The sequence below is a fragment of the Marmota monax genome, unplaced genomic scaffold (genome assembly GCF_021218885.2).
Source record: "Marmota monax isolate L192 unplaced genomic scaffold, Marmota_monax_Labrador192_F-V1.1 WCK01_AAM20220418_F8-fsc00065, whole genome shotgun sequence".
Taxonomy (NCBI): domain Eukaryota; kingdom Metazoa; phylum Chordata; class Mammalia; order Rodentia; family Sciuridae; genus Marmota; species Marmota monax.
In genome coordinates, this window is record NW_026694038.1 from 2,182,501 (window position 1) to 2,208,368 (window position 25,868).

A 25,868-nucleotide genomic window follows, 5' to 3' on the forward strand; every position below is an offset into this window, starting at 1 on the left:
GTTTCTGTGTGAGTTCACATTTTTAATCCTTTAAATATAAATTCATTTTGTGAAAATAATCCATGTAGCCATTTTCTTTTGATCTTATATAATTTTTAGTTAATACTTATTTGACTTATTTCTTTTCAATATAACTGTTTTGGTTTGGTTTGGTGATAGTGAGGATTGAACCTAGGGTCTCGTGCATGCTAAGATGCTAAACAAGTGCTGTATCACTGCAATGCACGCCCAGTCCTATAACTGACATTTGAAACACTAATTCCAGATCCTTTTGGTTGCTTTTTATAATAAATAAAAATCAACACATAATTTCATAAGTAGATAATGTAAAACTTAACTCTTCCTTAAATAACAAATGTACACATTTATTAGATTTATTGTAAGACTAAAAGTATCACTTTTTTCTTTATTTAACTTTTATCAATTACTTCCTATGATTAAAGTGACAATTCTAAAGTCTGGGTTTAAAAAATCTGCACTAAACAGACCAAGTACTATAGGAATTTTAACACATTTATTAATGTTAATATTCTCAGTAAAATTTCCCCCTTAAAAAGAGATGAGTAAGTTTAGAGAAGGAAAAGAATCTGATCATACAAGTGAATTTTGGTGAATAAAATATGATGTCATTCATAGTTTTTTTGATAAAATATTTTTAAAAATTCTCTGAAGATGATAGGCACTTCTGTGTTCCTCTGTAATCCATCAGGATGTCCCTTTTTGGGGGGTCTTCTAAATTTCCTCAGAAATTGATCCAGAGAGTTGCAATTAAGTTGATTTAATTTTGAAACCTTAGCTTAGTTTATAAGTCACAGTTTGCATTTTGTCACATAGGACTTCAATAAGTTCCACAAAATTAGGTACCTAATAAAGAAGTATGTAAAAAATAAAGAAGTATGTAAAACTGTTTCATTTTGTTGTAGTGGACAAAGCGAAATCCCCAGGGGTTGATCCTAAACAGCTGGCAGCAGAGCTCCAAAAGGTTTCACTACAGCAGTCACCTCTGGTCATGTCCTCCGTGGTTGAGAAGGGATCTCATGCTCATTCGGGTCCCACATCAGCAGGATCCAGTTCTGTTCCCAGCCCTGGGCAGCCTGGGTCACCCTCAGTGAGCAAAAAGAAGCACAGCAGCAGCAAGGTGAGAAGTGTTCAGTGTAACCTCTGAGTCACTTTTCTGAGCTCTTGACTCAGACCAGGGGACAGGAAATAAAACATCATTTTCTAAAGTGATTTTCTTGTGATATCTCATTTTCTATGATCTTTTGGAACAAAAACCATTTTTCCTTTTCTGACTGTGTAACTAATCAAGATGTATCAAGATGTATCAAGATGATTTATGTCCACCTCTCAAAATATTTCAGTAATGATTATCATGAGGAATTTGAAAATGTATCTGATGTTTCATATCTTCTGGTTATTTTTCTTTGTTGTTGTATGAATCTGAGCTTTGTGTAGAAGACATTGGCTTTACAACTATTTTGGAAAGAAAAGTTAAACATTACATAAGATTTATAATGTAAGTAAAAAGTAAAAAACAAAAATGTATAGAGATAAGGAAAATTTAGGACAATAAAAAACAATACTATCACCAGTTTGAATTTTACCCACATTTCCACACTAATCAATTTTTTTAATAATGTACATCTTCATTTGAAACAAATGCTTCTAATACCATTATTTTAAAATTTCAGGGAGTTAAAAGGGAACACAAATTTAACTTTTTTATCCTTATAAAATAAGATTACAATGAAGACAATTTATAAATTATCTAATTATGTCACTCTTTTGTTTAAAAAGCATCCCTTCTACCTGGAATCTCCTCTGCCCCATTTCTTTCTTTGGCCATATTTTACCTGTTCTATAAGGGCTGAGTCAAATGTTTTCCTTGGGAAATTATCATAGTAAGCACAATGTTGTCAAATATTGACTAATATTCTTGCAATAAGCAATGTATTTATTTAGGGTTTCCAAACTATCCGCATTTTCCTCAGATATTTTCAGTGCCACATGCTCTATACTCAAGATGCAAAGATGGAAAATCCCTCCATACCAGGTAGACCAATGAGTGGTTCTTGAAGCAAGCTCCCAGTCCAGGAACATCAAATTTTGCATTTCTAACAAGTTTCACCTGGGAACTTGTTAGAAATTAAAAATTTTGACCCCCAACCCCTGACCTACTATATCAGAAACTCAGGAAATGGGATTCAGAGACACTTGGGTTTTAGTAGGTTCTCCAAATGGGTATGATGCCTCTTGAACTTTGAGAAGTGCTGATCGAATTACTAGTGAAAAATCATTTGTCAAATTCAGTGAAGGTATAAAGTTGGAAGCCACTAAGATGTAGAGTGAGCACTCCTGGAGAACAGTTAGGAAAGCTGGTATTTAATGGAACAACTTTGGTAACAGGGGAAAGGGGCCAACATTCCAAGCAGAGAGTGCAGCATGAAGAAAATCTCACGAACAGAAAGTTGCCTACATAGGTGTACAGAATCTAGAAGGGTAAGAGAGTTGAAGCCTAAACAATCAAAATTTGGAGAATATTGTAGGTTGTTCCTAACCTTTCTATTACCATTTGCGGGTAATAAAGAACAGTGATGGGCTTTAAGCAAAAATATATGAGGACCAGAAATCTTTGCATATTGTGGTCTTTCCCTAACATCAGATGATTCTTTTCCTTCCTCCCTCCAAAGTGCAAAATGCTTTATATGTCTCTTAAGATAATTTATATTTTAATTGTAATTACTTGTTTGCTTGTTTAACCCTCACAGTTGGGCTACAAACTCCATAAGAGTTAACAACCACTTCTTATTTACATATTAATTTATATCACCTTTAACTCATAGCTGAGTAAATTGCACAGAACAAAAGCAAAATAAATAAATATTTGTGAATGAAAACATCAGTGGTCACTTGTGAACCTGATGAGTATTATGGGAGAACAAAGTTGACTTATTGTAATATTTTAACATCTTACGTGATGATTAAAAGATTAAAATAGTTGTATTGGAACATTAAGGAAATCACATTGAGAAGTTTTATGATATTCAGCAGTTCTTTTCTATGTCAAGTATGTGGGCGTATGTAGTATTACAGTATTTTTGCTGAAATGCTAAGTTGTAGGGCTATACTATCTAATAAAGCAGCTCCTCGTCACTTGTGGCTAGTCCTAATGAGAGCTGCTCTCTATATAACTTTCAGGTGACAAATATTTCAAAGATAGTATGAAGAAAATGAATGTAAAATATTTTATTGCAATTTCATGTTGATATGTGAAATGATAATATTTTGAATGAATGGGGTTACATAAAACATGCTGTTAAAATTATTTCAATGTATATTTTTTGTATTTTTAGTATGACTACTAGAATATTTAAAATTACTTATGTGGCAAACAGTAAAATCTATTGAATAATACTTGTATGGAGACTAGTCAACTCTACTGATAGTAACTTTAATCAAATCTTGTTATTTTGGATATATATATATATATATATATATATATATATATATATACATATTCTTTATTGAAAAACTGTACTCAATGTATGTTTTCACTGTAGAAGGGAGGGGCTATTATCTATCTTTTTTTAGCACATATAGAGTTTATTAAAACATTTTTGTTAAGTGAATGAATGAATAAATAAATAAAGTTAATGATATTTTTAACCCATTAACATGTAGTATTCATAAAAGGCAATACTTTTATTTGTTCCTCAAATCCTAAAATTAAAAACAATTATTTTGAGATTATAAAAACATCAAGTGATGATCTGAAGCTTACATGTCCCTAAATCAGGTTATAATATATCCAAATATATGTTCATAAGATAATTTTGAAAATGATAATTTTAACTTCTTTATGCTTCATTTGGTATGAGACTAATTAAATATTAAATTATAAGCTCTATTAATGTAATACAATGTAATAAAACTAAAATATTTAAATCATAATTAGCATAATTTTATATATAAATATTAGAGCATATCTATTAGCATTTTATTATTTTATGCTTTTGGTTGACTTAACATATATCTATTATGTACATTCTTATCATTTGTTTCAACTATATCCTGGGTAATGATCAAGTCAAGGTAATTAACATATCCATCACCATAAAGTTTTATCATTTCTTCGTGGTGAGTACATTTAGAATTCTATTAAATATTTTGAGGTATTTATTGCAATATTCTTGATTATATTCACCCTCCTATGCCATAGAACACTAGAGCTTATTCCTCTTGTTTAGCTGTAACATTATACACATGTACTAGCCACGCCCCTTCCCGTCACCCCATCTCCCTGCATCTCTGATAATCACCATTCTAATCTTAACTTCTATGAGGTCAACATTTTTAGATCTACATATGAGTGTGATCATTCAGTATTTGTCTTTCTGTGCATCAGTTACTTTACTGACAAAATGGTCTCCAGTTCTATCCATGTTGTCACAAATGACAGTGTTTCATTCTTTTTTAATGGCCGAATAACATTCCATTGTGTGTATGTACCACATTTTATTTACCCATTTATCAGCTGATGGGTACTTAGCTTGACACTGCCATATTTTGGCTACTGTGAATAATACTACAAATAAACACAGGAATGCAGATGTCTCTTCTACACACTGACTTCTTTTCCTTGGATATAACAGAATATTCAGATTGCTGGATTATGTGTTAGTTATAGTTTTTTTTAAATATATTTTTTAGTTTGTGATAGACCTTTATTTTATTTATTTATATGTGGTGCTGAAAATCGAACCCAGTGCCTCACATATGCCAGGCAAGTGCACTACCACTGAGCCACAGCCCCAGCTCTAATTTCTACTTTTTAATTTTGAGGAATCTCCATAATGCTTTTCATAATGGCTGGACTAATTTTGCATTCCCATCAACAGTGCATGAGATTTGTTTTTCTCTGCATACTCACCAGCACTTAACTCCATTATTTTTGATAACAGTCATTCTTACTTACTGAGTGAGGTGATCACTCATTGTGATTTTGATCTGCATTTTCATGATGATTATTCATATTGAACACTTTTCATGTCCCTGGACATATGTTTATCTTCTTTTTGAGAAATGTCTATTTAGGTCTGTTGATAATTCTTTAAATTAGGTTATTTGTGTTTTATTTTTGTTTTGTTTTGCTTTTGAGACTTTAGAGTTCCATTTATACTCTTGATATTAATCTGTTAGATATATGGTTTGCAGATATTCTCCTTTCTGTAGATTTCCTCTTCGTTCAGTTAATTTTTCCCTTTGCCATGCATTTTAGTTTGATTTAATTTCATTTGTCTATTTTTGCTTTTATAGCCAGGTCCAATAGATATTGGCCTTTATTCTCCATAATTAAAAATATCCCACTATATATATACCAGAACCTCAGGACAACTAAAAATGACCCATTTGATTATTCTCCTCACTAAATATATTTCCATGGTCATATGTCAAATGAAATAGAGTTCTCAAAGGGAAATCAAATGAAACAGTTTATCAGTAATCATTTTTTATTTTTATGTGGAGACCCTAGGGTGAGGGATTCTTGTTCAGTTATTCCCCAACTATGTGTCAAGACACAAAGATTTATTTGTTTGTTCTATGAATCTGCGAATTTCTTTCTTCTAAAATTTTGAGATGTATAATGCATTATTATCAACTGTAGTCACCCTATTGTGCCTTAGAGCACTAAAAGTTCTTTCCGCTTGTCTAACTGTATTTTGGCTTCTCCTATTTGACCTTGCTTCCACTTCCCCTCTTTTTGTTCTATCCTCTATGGAATACTCTTCTCTACTTCTATGAGATCAACTTATCTGTTATCTTTATGTGAATGAAAACATGCAGCATTAGTCTCTCTGTGCCCCATTCAATGCTAATTACCCTGATTTTATCATTATACATTGTATATTGTTTATTAAGTGCTTACCAGACTTCCATGCTGTATCCATAAATATGTAAATTATGCATCAACTGAATTTTTTAAAGTTAAATAAATAAAAAATAAATAATTTTGATTTTTAAAAGGTTCAAGATATCTGATTTGAAGAAACTCTAAATCTTCAATTCCAATATAAATAGTAACAGGAATTAGTGTGAACCATTTTTTTCTCAAGATTTATTTGTCTTTTTGAAATAGAAAACTATTAAATGAATATGTGTTCAATAAATAATAGTTTATACTTTGGAGCCAGAGCACAGTTTGAGTTTTACTAAATGTAGTTTTTAAATAAACTAGTTGAACTAATAAAGGATATGTGACTTAGAATATTTAGCCCTCACCCCCATAACTTTATCAGTGATGCCATAAATGTTAGTCTTTTGTTATTTCATAAAACAAGACTTGGAATAAAGCTATCTTATTTTTAGTGCCCTCATTTCTAAAATAAATACAGACGGGGAAAGATTTGCGTCTGTAAATCTCTCCTCTACATTGATATCACATTGCTTTAAAGGCTTATTTGTAAAAGAAATTATCAAATAGATGAGAACTTATCTGTAATGGATAGAATTTTAATTAAACATCATCCTCTAATAGGAAGCGACCACTTGGTGATTTACTCTGGGAGGAAGCAGGAAGTAGCTGAGTACCCAGCAAGCATAAAAAAGGACTTTTATTATTAAAACTTCTGTGCTCCTAGGCAGGTCTTGTGTAGAAACTCTTTTTCATTACTATATACATCTTTAAAATCTCTAAATACTTTAACAAAGTACTTTAAACCAAAAGTGTTCATTTTCCTAAGTAATTTAAAATATTGCTGGCATAAAATGACAGCTTCAAAACTGGCCTAGCAAAATGAAAAATAGATTTTATATATCTATTAAATTAAACTTGTATTGAGAAATATAAGTGGATCCTGTTATTCTGAAGCAACCAAATGGATGAAATATATTTTCCAGGCAGTGTGCTCTGAAAAAATAGAAATTAATTTCAGAATAAAGTTGAAATGATAAATTCTATGAATAATTTATCTCTTAAAATAATGCATGGTCTTTAATATTGCAGCCTACTGATGCAACAAAGGTTGTCTCTCATCCAATTACAGGAGAAATTCAGGTATGAAAGTTTTTAAAAAGTTGTCATTCTACCATCTTTTTTGACTATTTTTGCCACTGGTCTATTGAAACTGTAAATATAGTAGGATATTTCTTTTTCCATAACATATTAGAACTATTTAGGAAAAATTAAATTTTATAACAATATATTTATATAAATTATGCTTTATAAAATCTAATTATACCTTTGGAATTCTCTACTTTGAAATCTGTCTGATGGCATTGTCAATTATTTTTTGTGCTTCAGTGACTGTATACTTCTGAATATTACAACTATAACCAATTTTCCCAGAAATCCAATCGTTTATCTTTAAGAGTTTTATAAATCTAATTCTGCCTTTTTTTATTTTTGATCAATATTTGCTAAACAATTGCTGAATGATTATTGTAGAGAAGCATTTTTCATACTGTAGGTAAAAGGACTTTATCATTTATGAAATCAATTGAAAAACTTTTGACTAGGAAAATAGAACAAAAATAGTATAGGTCACCATCATTTTAAAATATGTGTGTGTGTTTCTGTATTTGCATATTGTAAAATTGTATTTCTTAGTGTGGATCATAGTAAGAAATATTAGAAAAACTATGCTTTAAGTAATAACACAAATAAATGGAGATGATAAGAAAGGACACAGAAAGAATTATCACAATAAATTAAGTTTGTAAATAGTGTCAGATAAGGAAAAGCAACACTCTTAGCTCAGTCTCCGACAAACTCTAGAGTAAATTTTCATAAACACCTTCACAAAGGATAACAAAGATATGGACTAACTTGAGGATAAGCATAGTGAAAGTGGGTGAGGGTGTTCCTGGAAGAAGAAGGAGTAAAAGGAAAGGCATGGCATTCAGAAAGTAAAAGAAGGAGATCAGCTGGGAGATAGCTTGAGGCTAAATTAGAAAGAACTTGGACACAGCAAGGGATATTAATTGCTACATAGTGTAGCCTGATGACTAACTAATTGCAGTGAAAGCAAGACTAATTAAAAAAAAAAGTAATACAAATCCCTATGTAGTGACTACAATAAATACTGTGAAATGGAGTCATGAAAACCAAAATTATCAATTAAGCAATTATCTAGGCACATATAAATAAAAGCAAAAGTGGGGGGTGAGTGTGAAAATGGAGAAGTATAGAATGTGGAAACCTTACTTACAAGTAAGTAGCAGGATTGAGTCTGATTTTTCATGCATTGCAGATCTTGCTCTCTCTGTTGCTTCCCCACTTCTAGGAAGCCTGTATTTCATCTGTCTTTCATCATTTGACATACCATAAAGAGAATACCAGAATTTTTGATTCTATCTCAATTTTTGTTTTAAAATTTTTGCCTTTGGACTATTATTCATCGTGTTTCCTTTGGGTTTATTGTCATTTTGTTATTTTTCTTCTTTTATTTTTATTTTTCTTCTTTTATTTGTCTTTTCCTTGAGCACCATGATTTGATTCTGTAGGTGAAATTTGTCCTAACAATATTATTCTTAATGCTTAGGATATTTTCTTGAGGCAGTAATTTCAGTATTTTTGTCTTTATCAAAACCTGATTCCAAATGGAATTTTATATAGAAAGCCAGATTATGAATCTGTAAGCATTGGAGCTGTGTGACTGTGGTCACTGGCAGTATCCTCTTCTGTCTCAGAACTGAGCCCTGAATATCTCTAGATGTTCTTTAAAGCCATAAGAGCACATTTTGAAATGCACTTTCTTGGGGTAGCCTGCAAGTTTTCATTTCAATAAGGAATGGCTTTGGCACTTTACCAGTAAAAAGTGAACTCCAGGTCTGGCAGAAAAAGGAACACTTCTCTCCATGATTTGGGAGCTGTACTAAATTTCAGGGAAATTAATTGCAGATAATTTATTATTCTATGTTTCAGTACCACATTATGATACACAATTTAAACTTCCCATTTATCTTCCTTAGGGTCTACTACTTCATCATTCACATGGCTTTTATGATGATCATAGAGACTCTAGGCTTTTCTGGACTGAGTCAGGCAATTAGAGATTCATATTCTGCCAGGAAACTTAACTAGATTTAAATTATACTAAAATGAGGATTTATTTCAATTATAAAGTTTTAAATGAAGGGTTGACTCATTTAGTTTACCCAGTTTTAATATAAACTCTGCATATCTATTTTGTATGGATTATAAGAAAATGTTAGTATTTTTATTTATGGATTTCCCCTTTGAATACAGATCTTTCTGTTTCTACTATTTGGTAAACAAAAGTATATCAAAAAGAACTAAGGCTTATTCTAAATGATGCCAAAAGAATCTTCTAATTATGAAAGAGAAAAAATAGTTAGCTTAATTATGATGGAATATGTCAGCTTCTCAAATATTTGTTTGAATTATAAGTCTAAAAATAGGAGTTCATAACCCACTTGAATCAAATGTATGAAATATGATATGTCAAGAGCTTTGTAATGTTTTGAACAACCAATAAAAAATATGTCTAGACAGAGGGATTGATGGATGGATGGGTGGATGGATGGATGGATGGATGGATGGATAGATAGATAGATACAGACATACATAAACAGACCCAAATATTAATAGAAATGCCTATTGTCTGTCTTTCCATTTGCATGAATTATGTCTTGAATTAATTTTAAGCAAAGAAAAGCCCATGAGTTTCTAGTAGTTTGAAAATGACTCAGGAGTAATAATTAATTTTCTTTTTCCATGTAATCAAAGGAAATGTGAAAAGGAAAAATCTCTGTAAGAATAAAAGAAGATCATAAATTAATAAAATATGGCAGTTGTTACCTTAGAAAATATATTGAGATATTTTAAACATTGATAAAACAGCTCTTTGATTAAGCCTAGGTTTTTAAAAATTACTATCTAAAATCAATTTAAGGATTGCTATTTAATTTACTGGATACTGACAGAAGAATAAATATCTAGGTAAAGTATATTAAATATATAGGGATATGAAATATTTTAAGATTCAAAGTTTATACTGTCTTTGAGAAGATATTATATTTATAACAGAATATCACTCAGATCATGCTAAAAAACTCCAAGGAGTTCTATGGAAACACTGATACAAAATATCCAGGCTTAAACCTCAATAAATTTGTTAAAATATTAGTACACTATATTATAGAAACTTTTCATATGTATTTATGTGCTTGTATATATGTATGTGTATGTTTATAAAGCCATGACAATTATAATAAAAATATACACATTCATATGAAAAAAAATAAGTCTTTTACTATTCAATGACAATGTGCCACAGCTAATAAGCATCTCTGAGACCACTACTTTTATTTCTTCTTCAGCTTCTAAAATTAAACAAGATTAAATTTAAGTCTCTCACTATATAAGAAAAATAGGCAAAGAAAGACAGGCTATAGGTTTGACATCAATGCATGCAAAGGAGGAAGTGGTAAAATCTATACATTCTCAAATATTCTTAACATCTCAGTATTGATATTATGTAACATTTGTGAAATACAAATAGCATTTTACAATAAATTTACCAGTTATTTAGCTTCAAAATCCTGGTAATTGTAGTTATGAATATTAGCAATATATAGTATTTTCCTAAGAGTAGAAATTTAGTGAAAAAGTAAAACCTGCATTTGTTGTATCATTTTCCTTTTAATGAACTTTAGATAGGCCAGGCTTTTCACTGTAAAAGAATGAACAGCATGTTTACTAGAAATTAAAATGTGCCTGGGAGCTCCCAATTAAATTAAATCTTAAGTGGTCTGTTTAGTTTCAAATCAAATGGAAATGAGGGTTGATGCTTCTTATTTATAAGATTATGAAAACACACTGGTAGGATATTTAGTGATAATGTATTTCGTGTTTAAATAAATTCATGGACTATTTTGCTGTCCCCTAAAGCTTCAAATCAACTATGACCTTGGGAATCTCATAATACATATTCTCCAAGCAAGAAACCTAGTCCCTCGAGACAACAATGGCTATTCTGACCCTTTTGTTAAAGTCTACCTTCTTCCAGGGCGAGGGTAAGTGAAGAAGCAATGTCTTTCAAGTACAAGAGCCCAGGATTCAAAATCTCTGATTTCCAAAACCTCACCTCAATTTAGTACCCTTTCTTTAGTTTTGTCTACATGACAAAATTAAATTTCTAATTAGTAGATAATATGAAATTAAAAATTCATAATTAATCCTTAAAGAGTTCTGAAATAGCAGTAATCACAACTCAGGCATCCTCTGGAATAAATCAACATTTCAATTCTTGGAACCACTCTTGTGACGACCAATCAGGTTATGAAATCAGATAAGAAATTATCTGTGGTAGATGTAAAAAATTAGTTTTCATTTCCAAATTTATTTTAAAAATCTATATTTAGTTGCTGTTTTATAAATGCGTATATTTTCCAATATGTATGTTTTTTAAATGGCTTGTTGATATGCCCCTATTTATATGTATATTTCCCACACATTTTAAAATATCAATGTTTTAAAAATAATAATAAGTAAGAACAATATTTGAGTGGTTGGTTGACTTGGGTAAGTAAATAGAAAATATGTCTGAATCTCTTCTATGACATATACCTTGTTGACATGAAGTAAGTGCCTAGGGCTGAGCATGTTGCTGAGAACATATGTGCAGCATGTTTGAAGTCCTAAGTTCAATCCCCAGCACCAAATAAAATTAATAAATAAAAGATAAGTGCTCTTTCAAGATGTGTAATCTTCATATAATTAATGCTAATTTCGATGTTCTAACATGTGAATCACTACTCAAGGGTGCTTTCAAAACAGTGATTTGACTACTACAAATTGGTTTTATCTGAACAATTTATATAAGCCAAATTAGCATGATGAAACCATAAAGTAATCAACAAATGGAGGTATAATAAAAAAAAATCTTGGTTGGTAATTTGACGAAACAAATTTTATTTTTTCTTTATTTTTTTCTGTCAATCTGGGGAATTACATTTGAATATTACTTTTTGCTTGGAATATTTTTACTGTGGTATTATAGAAGAAGAGAGACTAGTACAGTAACCCACCATGTACCTAGCACTCATCTTCAAGAATTATTATTACTGGGCAGTTTTGTTCCATGTTTACCCTCATGCACTCCCTCTACCCAGATTGTTTTGAAATAAATTTCATCTATTGTAATTTTCTATGCAAATATTTTAATGTACATATCTAAAAAATAAGGACTTTTAAAACAATCATAATAGCAATGTATAAACATAATTTTTAAATTTACCAATAATTTCTTATTTTCCCTGTTGATTCATAATATTTTCCTACTTGATTGGGAACCTAGTTGATATTTATAGAACACACTATCCATCAATAGCAACTTGCATATTCTTTTTAAGTACACATGGGGCATTCACCAAAACTATTTTCTTTACACACACACACACACACACACACACACACAAACAAAGCGAACATTGAAATCCTACAAAATATGTTTTCTGTCTATAGTTGGTTGTTTTGAATGGTATTCAAATTAGAGTCATACATTGCACTTATATCTGCTATTTATTGTGTATCATTATGGTAGATGATCAATTTCTTTGAAATTTGGCTTCTGGTTATTATTGAGAGAGATAGGGTAGGAGAACCATAGTTTTTTATGTTTTTTCTGAGGCAATAAATTAGGTAATACTCAGAAAATAATATGAAAAATGCAAGGTGCCAAGTTAAATTCAGTAGACAGGCTTTAATTTCATCCTTTTCCAAAATTCCATTTAGAAACTTAGAATAGTTGGTATGTTTGTTCTAGCTTTAATTTATCAAGCATTTTTTAAACCCTCAATAATGTCACACAGAGATTACCCACTAGCCACATAACCTAAAAATGGAGATCTCTTATTTTAATTTATTTATACATTTATGTAGTTGCATGGCTATATCTTTTAAAGTGAGTATGACAAAAATGACAAAAAAAAACTACATTCTGACTTTAATTGTGGTCATTAAAGCTCTAGTGTTACTTAAAGACAGTATTATGAAACAAGGGGAAATTACTTTCAAAGGTTTGTCTCTAATTAGTATTTTTAAATAAATGAACAAAAGTATTTTATCCTACATGAAGGTACCTATCTTTTATTTATACAGGATATATTTTAATTAGAATGTTACAAACTTGAATAACCAAAAAAAGGGACACACAGGCAATGTGAGTATGTCAGTCCCTTCTAGAGAAAATAACAGGGAATAATGAGAACTATAGTGAAATGGAGATAGAAAGCCTCACCTCCAGCTACCCTCATGTAATTTCTCCAAGAAAATATCCTAATGAGTGGAATTTAGCTTAAATTCAGCTAATATGCTACTGATATTCAACTCCTAACTCTTTCACTAAATTAATCCTAATTATTGCAGTGACTAAGGCATTGAGACTTATTAGTGAAGTATTTTTTCACTGTACTTCTAAGATGATCTTCTGCCTCATGTCGTTTATCTGTTATGATATAGTTTCTCTAATTATTATTCTTGTGTTTTCTTCCTTACTTCTGTTCCTAACTTCCTTCTTCCTCTTTTTCCTACTTTCCTGTTGTGTCCTTCATTCTCGATCTTGGAATCAATGCAGTCAAGTCATGGTTGTCCAGAATGCAAGGTAGAGTTGACTCTCTTTCAGTGTCAAGCAATGTTCTTATGCCTAGAATTGTACTTTTTGTATTGTTATATACATTGACTTGCACTTCGATTTGAGTTTTAACATTTATTTTTTCTATTTTCTTGTATCTATTGAATTAGGCCTACAGCAAATTTTTCTGACCACATTTCTAAATAGCTTTAGCAGGTATGTGCAATAAGATGCAGAAAAGTACAAAATATTAAAAACTAGAAAATATTAAAAACAGAAAGCAAACATGGAACTATAACTCTGAAATTAGACAGAACTAAACTTTTCATTTATAATCTGTCCAGTAAATCTCAATTAACTTCTCACTTTGACACAGTGATGGATTTCTTCTTAGGACTAGTTCACTCATCCAGTTCTCTTGGGCTGATATGTGAAATCTGTTCTGTTTCAAAGAGAGAGTGTTGTTTTTAGAACAGACTTTTTCAATCACATTATTCAAAAATATTTTCAATAGTTTGTTTGATATTTAACAATGTTACTTAGAGAAAGTCCAAAAATAATTGAATTTTCAGGCATAATGATAGCTAAACCTAGTTAAAATCATAGGAAAACCTCATTAATGAGAAAGAAATGTACACTTCATTCAACAAAATTTTCTTAGCATAATTATGTGCCAGATACTGTGCAAAGTGCTAGGGTTCAAGTTGACAACACAGTGATAGTCTCTACTCTCAGGGAATAACTGGGAAAATAAAGTGACAGATGATAAATATACTGCTGCTTAGAAGAATAAAGCTACACAATGGGGTATGCACTGTACCCATTTTTTTCAATACACACACACATAAAATATTATTCAGAATTTCTGGGTCTTTTATCTAGAGAAATGGGGGGAAAGCACCATCATAGTAGTGATTGCATTTAGCTTCCAGGAGTTGTCAATGTAAATAAAGGTTGAATATCTGGAGCATCTTGGGTTACAGTTTGAAAGTTCTAGAAGTAAGTCTTTCATCTAAAAGTCATTTTCAGTGTGTCTTTAAGAATCATCAGTATAAGCGGTAACTGTAATGACTAGGTCCTGAAATTAAGTTGTACTATGGAAGCCAGTCAATGAAGTCCTTAAGAATGTAGGTTTGGCCAGGCATGCTGTCACATGCCTGTAATTTCGTGACTCAGGAGGCTGAGGCAGTAGGATCACAAGTTTGAGGTCAGTCTGAGCAACTTAGCAAGACCCTTCCTCAAACTACAATAAGAAAAGGCCTGGGGGTGTCGCTTAGTGGTGGAGTGCTCAGGGTATAATCCCCAGTAGCACAGAACCAAAGTTGAAAAAAGAAAAGAACTTGGGTTTGAGTTTCACCCCTGTCACTTAGAAACTGTGAGATTTACCTAAAACTATTTTATCCTCTACTAACCAGGAATAATATCCTATTCCACAGGACTTTTGTGAAATATATGGGTAATGAATCAAAGTGATAAGCATAATACCAGGCACATAATAAGCTTTCAGCCAATGGTAGTTGCTATTATAATTGCTAGTGATAAATATAAACTTCATGTAGCCAATGGTCAGTTATCTCTGGAAAAAAAAAGTGAGGATAGGGTAATCTGGCATATTTGGGTTATTCAATTATACCAACTTATATAACAAAACTAAGAAAATCAAACAACTTTTCTTTATTAACAAATTGCAGAACATTAAAGGTAAAAAATACAAGTTCTATTAGCTAATTAAAAATGACACTGATTCCTTTTTCTCATTTCTTCTTATTTCCTCTTCCTGGTCTTTGATTAATACACTCATAAGCTCTGAGAGAATAAATGTCAGACCAGAGGAGGTGAAAGAATAACAAGGAAGGAACCCAAATAATTCATGAACCTAATATACACCCCTGGATAATTAAGGAGTGGAAATGAATATATCTGAAGTGTCTCTTTCTGGTCTTTCTTCACACTGTTGGGCAAAGTGCACATTTCTTTCTCATTAATGAGATTTTCCTATGATTTTAACTAGGTTTAGCTATCATTAGGCCTGGAAACTCAATTATTTTTTTTGGACTTTCTCTAAACATCATTGTTAACATATCAAACAAACTATTTCCTCTGGGATGGATATTAGATGCATGTGCAATATAATAGCCAAAACTTATTTTATTTCAAATGAATTTTAAAGGAAAACAAAGAAGTACAAACATGTTTTAAGGATGTATTCAACAAATTTTTTTAGCATAATTATGTGCCAGATATGTGCGAAGTGCTGGGGTTCAAGTTGACAACACAGTGGTAATCTCTACTCTCAGGGAACAACTGGGAAAATTAAGTGACAGATGATAAATACACTGCTGCTTAGAAGAATAAAGCTTACATAATGGGGTGATAGGGTATGCACTGCACCTTTTTTTTTTCAATATACACACAAACATTGTGAGACCAGTAGAGGAAAACCAAATAAAAGAAGACTCCAGGGTTTTACATAATTAATTATACGAAAATAAATACAAAGAAGTTATCACATTCTATTTTTCCTCATTTTTTTTTCTTTTAAAATTGAAAAGATGTGGAGAACTCTGTTCTCTGCTGGTTTAGGTGGAATAATTGAATTTAAATATTTTCTTGAGACTTCCTTAAAAGCATCTCCCTATTACAGAATAGCCAATGAAAGCAAACGAAAGAAAAAGGAAATCAGTCAAAACTTCAAGGGGATAAAAATTAAAATATACATATATATTAAGATAAACACCATGTTTTTCTTAACAAATTGACTTTTTATTTGCCCATATTAATAAATCTTTGATTATGAGATATGACCTAATTGTCATAGTGTAATATCATTAACGTAATCTTCCATGAGGTAATGTACTGCCATGCATATACCAGACAAGAAAGGAAAATAAGAGTGAACTCTGTTTCTCAGCCTGAATTTATTCTCACATTCAAGAATCCCCCAGCTTAGCTGCCCACCTCTACCTGTGACCCACAGATTTCAACATGGCTTTGAGAATTATAGCAGGTTTTCAATTAGGTGAAATGGCTACACAGCCTGTTGGGATCATGCAAAAGATGGATATAACATGTTATTTACATACAAGTGTTATTGAAGAAATGGCTTCTGTGGCCAGCTCTGCATGTCAGGTTTGCAAATGCAAAAAGAAGTTGGCAGAAGATTTTATTGTTTCCACAGTACAGTCCAGGGGTGTAGGGGCAGCATGTTTACCTCTATTCATCCTAAAGGCAATGAATATCTGGAGTCTGGAGAGAATTAGGGAACGAAATATCTTAATAAGATTAAAATGCTCTTTTAAAATTGACAGCTTAATTTGTGTCCAGTTTAGGTTGCCTTTGAATGAATCTGTTAAAAAATAAATACTTACAATAACTATCCCTTTTTGTCCCATGATATTCATGTAGGTATGCCATTAAGAATTTCCCTAGGCAACTCTAAAAGTGGCCTACTTTTTCGTGTCATGTGTTTGTATACACACATCATATAGAATTTATATTGTGTAACTAAATATACAATATTGTGTATATATACATATAAAACAAGTATTTAAATTAAAGTAGGGAAATTTAGGTTATAAAAAAACTAGACAACCCTGTTCATAAAGCCTACAATTAAACAAATAGAAGGATAAGTGACATTTTATGATGGGCCTAATCAATTAAGTTCATAGGTTATGTATTTAAGAGCAAGGAATCATATTTTCTATATTTAAATCCTAATCCTGACCATCGGTAACTATGCAACCTTGCCAACCCACCTTAATTCCTCTAAGCTTCAGTTTTTCTTCCTATTAAATAGGATGACAAATAATACCTGTCTTTTAAGGATGACTTGAGGATTGAGTTAAGACATAAAAATAATTTAGAACTCTGCCTAGAAAAAGTAAGGATTTTATAAAAGTTATTATTTTAGCATGCTTGCTTTATAAATGTTTTTTATGCATGAACCAAACTTGTTCATGATAATCAAAGATATGATCATACGTTAATACAATTAAGTAAGAATTATGTGGTTGTACAACTTAATAGAGATGCAAAGTTTCTGGTACAGAATAGTATTCAATAATTGTTACTACCTGTGTAACTGAAAAAAAAAGGTCTAAAGGTGAATATGAAAATTTTAAAAATAATTATTTATATTTATGAATTAAGAAAAGACACTGATAAATTCTTTTGAAAACATTTCAACACTACATATGACTTTAATATACACATATCTAAAATTTTAGTGAAAGTATGAGTTTGCATTTGACATTTAGTCTCAATTGTTAAAATTATCAGATTCAAATTTTTAGAATTTAGAAAAATGATTTTACTACTAATCATTGTATCATGAATCCTTTTTATGGTTTTCCCATGTTCTTGCCACTTTGATAACTAAGTCCAAAACAAGCAGAAACTTTAAAAATCATACTATCATGTTTTAAAACTCATACTATCATGTTTTATTTTCTATGGGAATAGCTATGGTGCTAGAGAGCTGAACAACTTTGCTATTAACTTAAAAGTGGTCACATTATTCTTCCCATGTCATCATCAAAAACAAAACAAAAATCCTAAATATATGGAGACATAATTTAACAAAATATTTGAATGTTTGTTACAAAGTACTGAAAATTATAGAAAATACCTTAACAAATACTTATGTAGTTCTTATCTAGTTTTATCAAATATCCAGATACTCATATTTTGTTATATTTACTTCAATGTTTAATAAAAGGTATTTTAAGGGACCCCTGGATCCTTCTGATGTCACTTTCTTGTCTACCTAACTACTCGATTGAATTTAATACCTCTACTTCCTTTTATCATATTATATTTACATAAATGTCTTATATGCATGTATACTAGATAATTTATACTATTATTTCATGTATATATATTTATCCTTCTGCAAATTTTTTGATAAAGATACTTTTAAGATCTATATATTTTGTATGTGGATATTTAATTCATTTTAACTACAGTTTAGTATATAATTGATTGAATATATCATAATTATTCATTTTATTAGTGTCTTACTATTAGAAATAATATTGCAAACAATATTGTTTTATTATTAGGAACAATATTGCAATGAACAAATATCTTGTGTACAGATGGGATAACTTCTTTAGGACAGAAGTGGAATATTCCAGATGTTTGAGTAGATATAAAGTTAAATTTCTCTAGATATTAACAAAGTTACCTAAGAAGTGTGTGTGCAAATATACTTTCTGTCCACAGTATATATTATATGAGTCTCTTTTTCTTTAAATGATTTTCTTTATATTTCCCCAAGGATGTTTGCAATTTATCTTGAATGACAAAATCATCAAATACTGCCCTTATTTTTGTATGTTCAAATGGGTGGTTAAAAGTGAGAAGAATACCACTTTATTTTTAAAATAGGTTTCAGGTCACAATGGCTTACTTGTGAGGTGTTGTGAGATACAAGCCCAGTGTGTCATAGTCTAGGCTACATTTACTGGGAGCTTTCAAAAATCCATAGGCTCAAGCTTCTCACCAGAATGATTAGATCAGAGTCTCCTTGAGGATGCAGGGTATAAGGAAGTGTAGATGGAATGCTGACTACCTCTAGTTCCCCTGCCAGACCCCAGATCCCCAAGTGACCCACTCTGCAATCAGTGTTAGGAATTACCAACCCTGCAACTGGCTGGTAAGAGCATAAAGCCAGAGAGAGGGAAGATGGCAGAGCTACTTCTAAAAGTGGGTGTGAACTAGAGTTTGATTCTCAACAGCTAAAAATTTATGTTTAATTAAAATTGTTAAAGTAAATTATCAAAAGCATCAGAATATACTTTATATATTAGATAAATGTTTACAAAATTTCAGCTATAGCAATAACTATTCTTCATACTTTACTCAGTTAATGCATTCATTGCTATTTTTGGTTTGTTTTAGAAATAATGAATTAAAAGACAATATAGCTTTGCTGGCTTGATTACATGCAAAACCATTGGAAATTTAAACACCACATTAGTATTTATGGGACAAGAAGATGTTGATGTTACCATATAGTTTGTGCAATTATCTCCTACATTCAGGAAAGATTAAGATTTCCAAAATTATAGTATTGTTAGAACATCTACAGGCATTTCTTTTAAAAACAATACTCATTAGAGCAAACAAAACTCAAGGCATGCAACATATTTTTAAATTGTCATTGTACATTCAAGTTAAAATAAGCCTTAAGACATGAGGATAATGGGATGATTATACAGTGATCTGGAAGGAAATATCTTGAAAAGTCTGCATGTCCTTCAATTTAACTATGAAGTCATCAGTTAAGGTGAATAATCAAAACAGCTCTTTCTTTTCTTCCAATTCAGTGCTGAGTACAAGAGAAGGACTAAATATGTTCAGAAAAGTCTTAATCCTGAGTGGAATCAAACAGTAATTTATAAAAGTATTTCCATGGAACAGGTAAGTAATGATTATTTTCCAAGTGACAGATTTGGGTTAATATAAATATAGGATGGCAAAATTTTTGAAATTGGGATCCATATTAGTTTTTGCCAAAACAAGAATTCCATAAAATACATGTAAAAATGTAGCCAATGAAAAGAAATGAGTGAAGTTCAGATAAGATGAAAGTGATGTATGTATTTTGACAAAATCGCACAAAAAATGAGTAAATAAGTAAATTAAATTAGACAAGTGCAAAGTTTTCCATTGATTATTTCAATGAAAAAATTTTAAAATATTTTAATAGAGTGGATTATCTTTATGCTTTTGGGAAGAATATTTTTCTTATAATTATAAAGTTATTTTGACTATCTTTATTTTGACTTTCACAAGTGATACAAAAACAACATCAAATTTCATCACATCAAAATGGATCATTGCACCAGACAATATTTTAGGAATTCATCTCTTCCCTAAGTCAAGGCCTCTTTACAGGTGGCAGTATGAGGCTCATTTGTGAAGCAGGATCACAGTGGCTAGCATAAATATCATCACCACAAATATGTGATTTGAAGCAAAATTGCATCAATGTGCTTTCAAAAATCTTAACTTTCCATGAATACAGAAAATAAATGAAGTTTATAAGGTTAAATTCAGAGAAAAGCGAATACTAATAGAACAGTTAGAACTTATATTGTTTTATATGGAAATTATCTTTCCAAAATGTGCCTTTAATTTGTCCTCTGAAAGATTAATTTGATTATGAAGTTGCAGCTGATATAAATTATAAGCTGAGTTCTTTAAAGTAAGTGAAATTTACCTGCAAAAATAAGATACTGTCACTATATTATTTGTTTTTGGAAATCACTGAAACAAAAATATTTTAAATATTTTTAAATGTCAAAATATTTTAAATAATCCTAGATATTTTTGCCATGTAAAGATTGCTTATATTCAAAGGTTGCTTAGATTATGCTTGTTACTTTTAAAAATGGGTGTGTGAGGGTAGGATAGAACAATAGGAAATGAGAGTTGCCATTTTGTTCACAAAATAATGAGTTCCCTTATGATCAAACAGTAGAAGGCACTGCAAACTAATCATTGAAATTTTAAACAATGTTTAGGATAAATCCACATTGTTTCAGATGGAATTTCAAGAGGTTTTACACAAATGGAAAGGATTCAAGGGTGAAAATAAATTAGTCTATTACGTGAATATAATGAAAATTTCTGATGGAAAAAGGGGGTTGATGAGAGTTTTATTTGAACTGTAGCTCAAGAAGAAAACTCTGGAGGTGACAGTTTGGGATTATGATAGATTTTCTTCCAATGACTTCCTTGGGGAGGTAAGCCTCTGATTTCCTTTTCCTTATTTGCTACCATTATAAACCACCAATTAAAGCATGATACAAAGCACCACGTATCTTAAGTTTATAAAATAACCATTTCTAAATAAAATTCTTTTCTTGGTATAATTTATTTCCTGAGTTACTTTTTGAATATTTGAACAGCAACTTGAAAAATGGTTTTGCCTGCTACTTTATAATTATTTCCAAGAATAATTAATTATTTTATTTATTATTACTTCACAGCAATAATCATTGGGAAATGAGATTTGAGGTAACAAATTTATGTTATAAGATAAGCTGGATTTTTTTAAATGGAACTTCATATTCTTTAATTGCTGTTCCTTGCTACATGTATAAATGACTTTATGTAGCATTTTACATTGTAACTTATGATTAAATATCCTGAGAAAAAAATTCCCAAATATCATTAAAAGCAAAACTAGGAATAGAACCTAACAATCAAAACAAGATCTTGTGACCTATTTTCATCTATGATGTTCCAAAACTCTCTTACTTGGTGATCTTAGAGCAGAAGTTTGGGGTGTATATTAAAAATAAATTATTTGCAAGAAATCTAAAACCTACAAAAGGTGATATGCTTTTGATACAGACTGTGTAAAGCTATTTTGTAGTCTAGGTGATAACATGGGCTTCTTTGGTTTTTAAGACTCTATAACCCTCTTTCTGCACAAATCAGACCATTAAACTGTCACCTTAACAGTCCATCTTATTCCAGCCTATGGACTAGCCTTGATCATAGCAGGAGTACTCTAGGATATAATGCTGTATCTGAGCTAATGTCTTTATTTTAAAAAACGGACATGTGGAAGTCCTTCCAGTTTGTTGTCTTGTGTTTACCCTAATCCCATAACTTATGTCCATTGTAGTGGGGCTTATTAGATCTTTATAACTCATCAACTGAAAATTTGTCATTATTAATGTGCCACTAAGAAAAAAATATAACATCAATTAAACCATGACACAGTGCTTTCTCATCGTGTTGTTAGTCATATCTTATTTCAAGTATTAAAGTGTATTTTAAAATAGAAGAAATTAGTAATTGCAGTATTCATTTTTTCATTATTTTCACTTTTGTCCCTCTAGTGACTAAAATCATACATTTTTAAAAGTTCCTAGCTTAGGTTAGAACTAGAATTTCATGTAAAAAGTTGTTTCATGAGAAGATTGACCTGTGACCCTATCTTTTTACACAATATCCAAATAATTGAGTTAATATTAAAAGACATTATATAGTTGAATTTAATTATACATTTTCTGAGTATCCAATATACATAAGACTTTGTTCCCAATATTATGGGTGAAGAAAAATAAGGAAATAAAAAAGAAAGAAAACTGAGCAAGACAGCATCCTCCTCCTCACATCACTGTGTCCTTTGGTTTATATTTTTGAATAAATTTTAGATTTACAGAAAAAAAGTAATGAGTTGAACATAATTAATCCATAGATTTCATTGATTCATTGCACTCTTTTTTCAGGTACTGATTGATTTATCTAGCACATCTCATCTGGATAACACTCCTAGGTGGTATCCACTCAAAGAACAGACTGAAAGCATTGATCATAGCAAGTCTCATTCCAGCCAGAGCAGCCAGCAATCCCCAAAGCCATCTGTCATCAAAAGCAGGAGCCACGGTATCTTCCCTGACCCATCCAAGGGTAGGAGATATTTTAAGTACAAAAAGTTTTCGTCTATTTGTTCACTAAGTATCTTCTTGAATGTATATTTAATGTATATTGAAAAGTTAGAGAATGGCAAAAAAATTTAACATAATCTCAGGAAAAGCATTGATATGGAATTGAGACAAAGAAGTTCTAATTTCAGATAACCACATTCTTAAGTAAAATACTTTTCAATCTTCACTTTAACTCTCCATTTTTCAATCTACAAAATGTAGAATGTTGGGCTATATGAACCATTTGGTCTTTTCTGGTTTTTAAAATCCATAATAATATGATTTTTAGAAAATTCATTGGGGTATTTCATAAAGAAAATATAAAAATCCCTGTAGCACACTGACAAAACATAATCATCATTACCATTTAGGCATATTCCATTTAATTGTTTGAATCTCTGATTTTTCACAAATACAATCTTACTCTATAGATATAATTTTGCATTCTTCTTTTTACTTATTGTATCAAGAAAATTTTACCCATGTCATCAAAACATTTGGTATGCTAAATTTTGTTAAGTCTTTCCTAAATGTTGAACTGCAACTAATTTATAAACTATTATTATTTTTTAAATAATAGTGGCATACATTGGGTTTGGCAATATATACAGCATTCCATTTGAGTGATATTTTCCTTTGGGAGATTTATTACCAACCACCTTATAGCACAATATGATTCCTTGTCATAAATTAGGTAACAAGATAAATGTGTGATATCTTATCTACATATGCTGAACTATTGATAAATATTAAATACAACTTTTATACCAGACTTTAGTATTGTTTCCTTGTCTCTTATGCACTTCTAAGCACATCAAATTGAACAGGCTTCTATGTGTATGAGAAGAGAATGGATTCTATGTGTTGTAAGAGATGGGAATCTAAGGCCATGTCTAGAAGGCTATTGAGTTAATATGGTAACCATTGACTGGGAATGAGTGCTATAGACTACTTATGAATAGGTTCCATAGTTCATTTATGGGTTCTGCTTAGCCATTGGAATTTTTAAAATTTGTTTAGCATTCTGCAAGGGGATTGGTCTAGACCTCTGTCTCTATGACTAACTTAGTAAACGTGATCCATACATTCTCTAAAATTACCTGAGACAATAATTTTACAATATTTACATTTATTATGTCCTAAAACTTCACTATAATTTTGTTTAAAAATCCTCCTGGAGCAATGCTAAGCCTATTGTCTTTTACTGGACCTCTATTAGAATGATCAGAGTTGCAAGAAAAAAAAACGAGAAGTTAACAGATTCATGACTTGAGGCTAATTAGGATGTCTTCCTCTTTATTAACCTATCTCTTCTCAAAATTCTGACCCTTCTGCCTTTCATCCCCCAAATTTCCAAATGTTTAGTCACATTACTACATGGTAAGCAGTAGCATAAATGATTCCTTAAAGAGTATTAAAATAAATCTGAAACAATTTCAAATTATGTGTAGACCAATCTTGACAGCAGGAAGGCTGGAGCAACTTTAACTGTTTTACCCTTTTGTAACCAGACATGCAGGTTCCTACCATTGAGAAATCGCATAGTAGTCCTGGTAGCTCAAAATCATCATCTGAAGGCCATCTTCGTTCCCATGGACCATCTCGCAGTCAAAGCAAAACCAGCGTCACTCAGACCCACCTGGAAGATGCAGGGGCTGCCATAGCCGCTGCGGAAGCCGCCGTGCAACAACTCCGCATTCAACCAAGTAAAAGACGCAAATAAATTCCTCAGCATGGCAGCTTAATGTTCATCTGTTGCCTTTCTCTCCTGCTGTCCTTCCCTGTTTGCTTTCTGTTTTTGGCATCCCCTGCTCACTCTGTTCTCTGTCCTTTTGTCTGTGTAAGAACAGTATCAAAACATAAATATGCTCTCTTATTCAGTTTTTTTTTCTTTTTAATTTACATAGACTGCAATAAAACTGGCTGTTTCTCCATTGTTCCCACCATCCATCCACCCTGGCTCATAGTATTTGGTAGCTGTGTCTATGACGTTTTCAGGCAAAGCAGTGTTGTGCGTCCTTTTCGTGTGTGCTTAAAAATTATTTAGAATGCAGGAACTATAAGCACAATTAGCTGCCAATTCTCCAAGTATTACACACAAAAAAGCACATACACACACACACACCCACACACAAGTATTTGTAGAAAGTTAACAATGTGATTCTTGCACCTGAAAACACTCAAAAAAATTAGAAGAGTATTGAGACCAATCAGTAGTCAAGTTCTAGAGCCTAGGGGAAAAAGCCATTTCAAACCAATGCTTAAAAACATAAAGAAAGTATGCATGTGAGACATTGTAGCTTTCCTTGTGTGACTCTTCCTAGTCTTTTGAAAAATCTGTGAATAAAATCATATTTCATATATTCTAAAAAGTACATATTATGATATATGTATAAGCATATGTGATGAGGTAATGCAACCTCGTTAAGGAGCACAATTGGTCCCTTCTGTTGGATCACACTTTGTATATGATAACAGAGAATTTACAGGTTATTTTTTTCCCTAATCACTGATATCCTTTAAAAGTCAAGATGTGCTATGTCTAGTAACTGTAAATCAATTAAAGTGTAGCAGTTCACCCATCTTAACTGTTGTGTTTTTTTTTTTTTTTTTGCTTCACTTGTGAAAATGTAAAGCAATTGATATAATTATATAAAAACTTAAGTGCAGGCATTTCACAAATGTAGGTGAATTGTTACTTCCACATGGCATTAGCCAGGCAATGAGATAGATGGTTGTTTTCCCATCTCCCAGTCATCATTTTAAAAGAAACAGCCAGTTTTAACGCCCTCTAGTGCTGTGCATGTGATGTCATTTTGGC

The 25,868-nt window shown here is 31.2% G+C and overlaps 1 protein-coding gene across 2 annotated transcripts in view; it reads left to right on the forward strand.

Moving 5' to 3' along the window:
- Positions 1-25,868, forward strand: part of Pclo (piccolo presynaptic cytomatrix protein) — a 427,177-nt gene that overhangs the window by 325,550 nt on the left and 75,759 nt on the right. For both annotated transcript variants that reach the window (XM_058585487.1, XM_046464212.2), the window contains exons 13-20: positions 924-1,138; positions 7,004-7,054; positions 10,913-11,037; positions 13,599-13,625; positions 19,928-20,021; positions 21,278-21,349; positions 22,850-23,030; positions 24,559-24,753. In XM_058585487.1, coding sequence (XP_058441470.1) covers positions 924-1,138; positions 7,004-7,054; positions 10,913-11,037; positions 13,599-13,625; positions 19,928-20,021; positions 21,278-21,349; positions 22,850-23,030; positions 24,559-24,753 — 960 coding nt within the window. The remainder of the gene's footprint in view (positions 1-923; positions 1,139-7,003; positions 7,055-10,912; positions 11,038-13,598; positions 13,626-19,927; positions 20,022-21,277; positions 21,350-22,849; positions 23,031-24,558; positions 24,754-25,868) is intronic.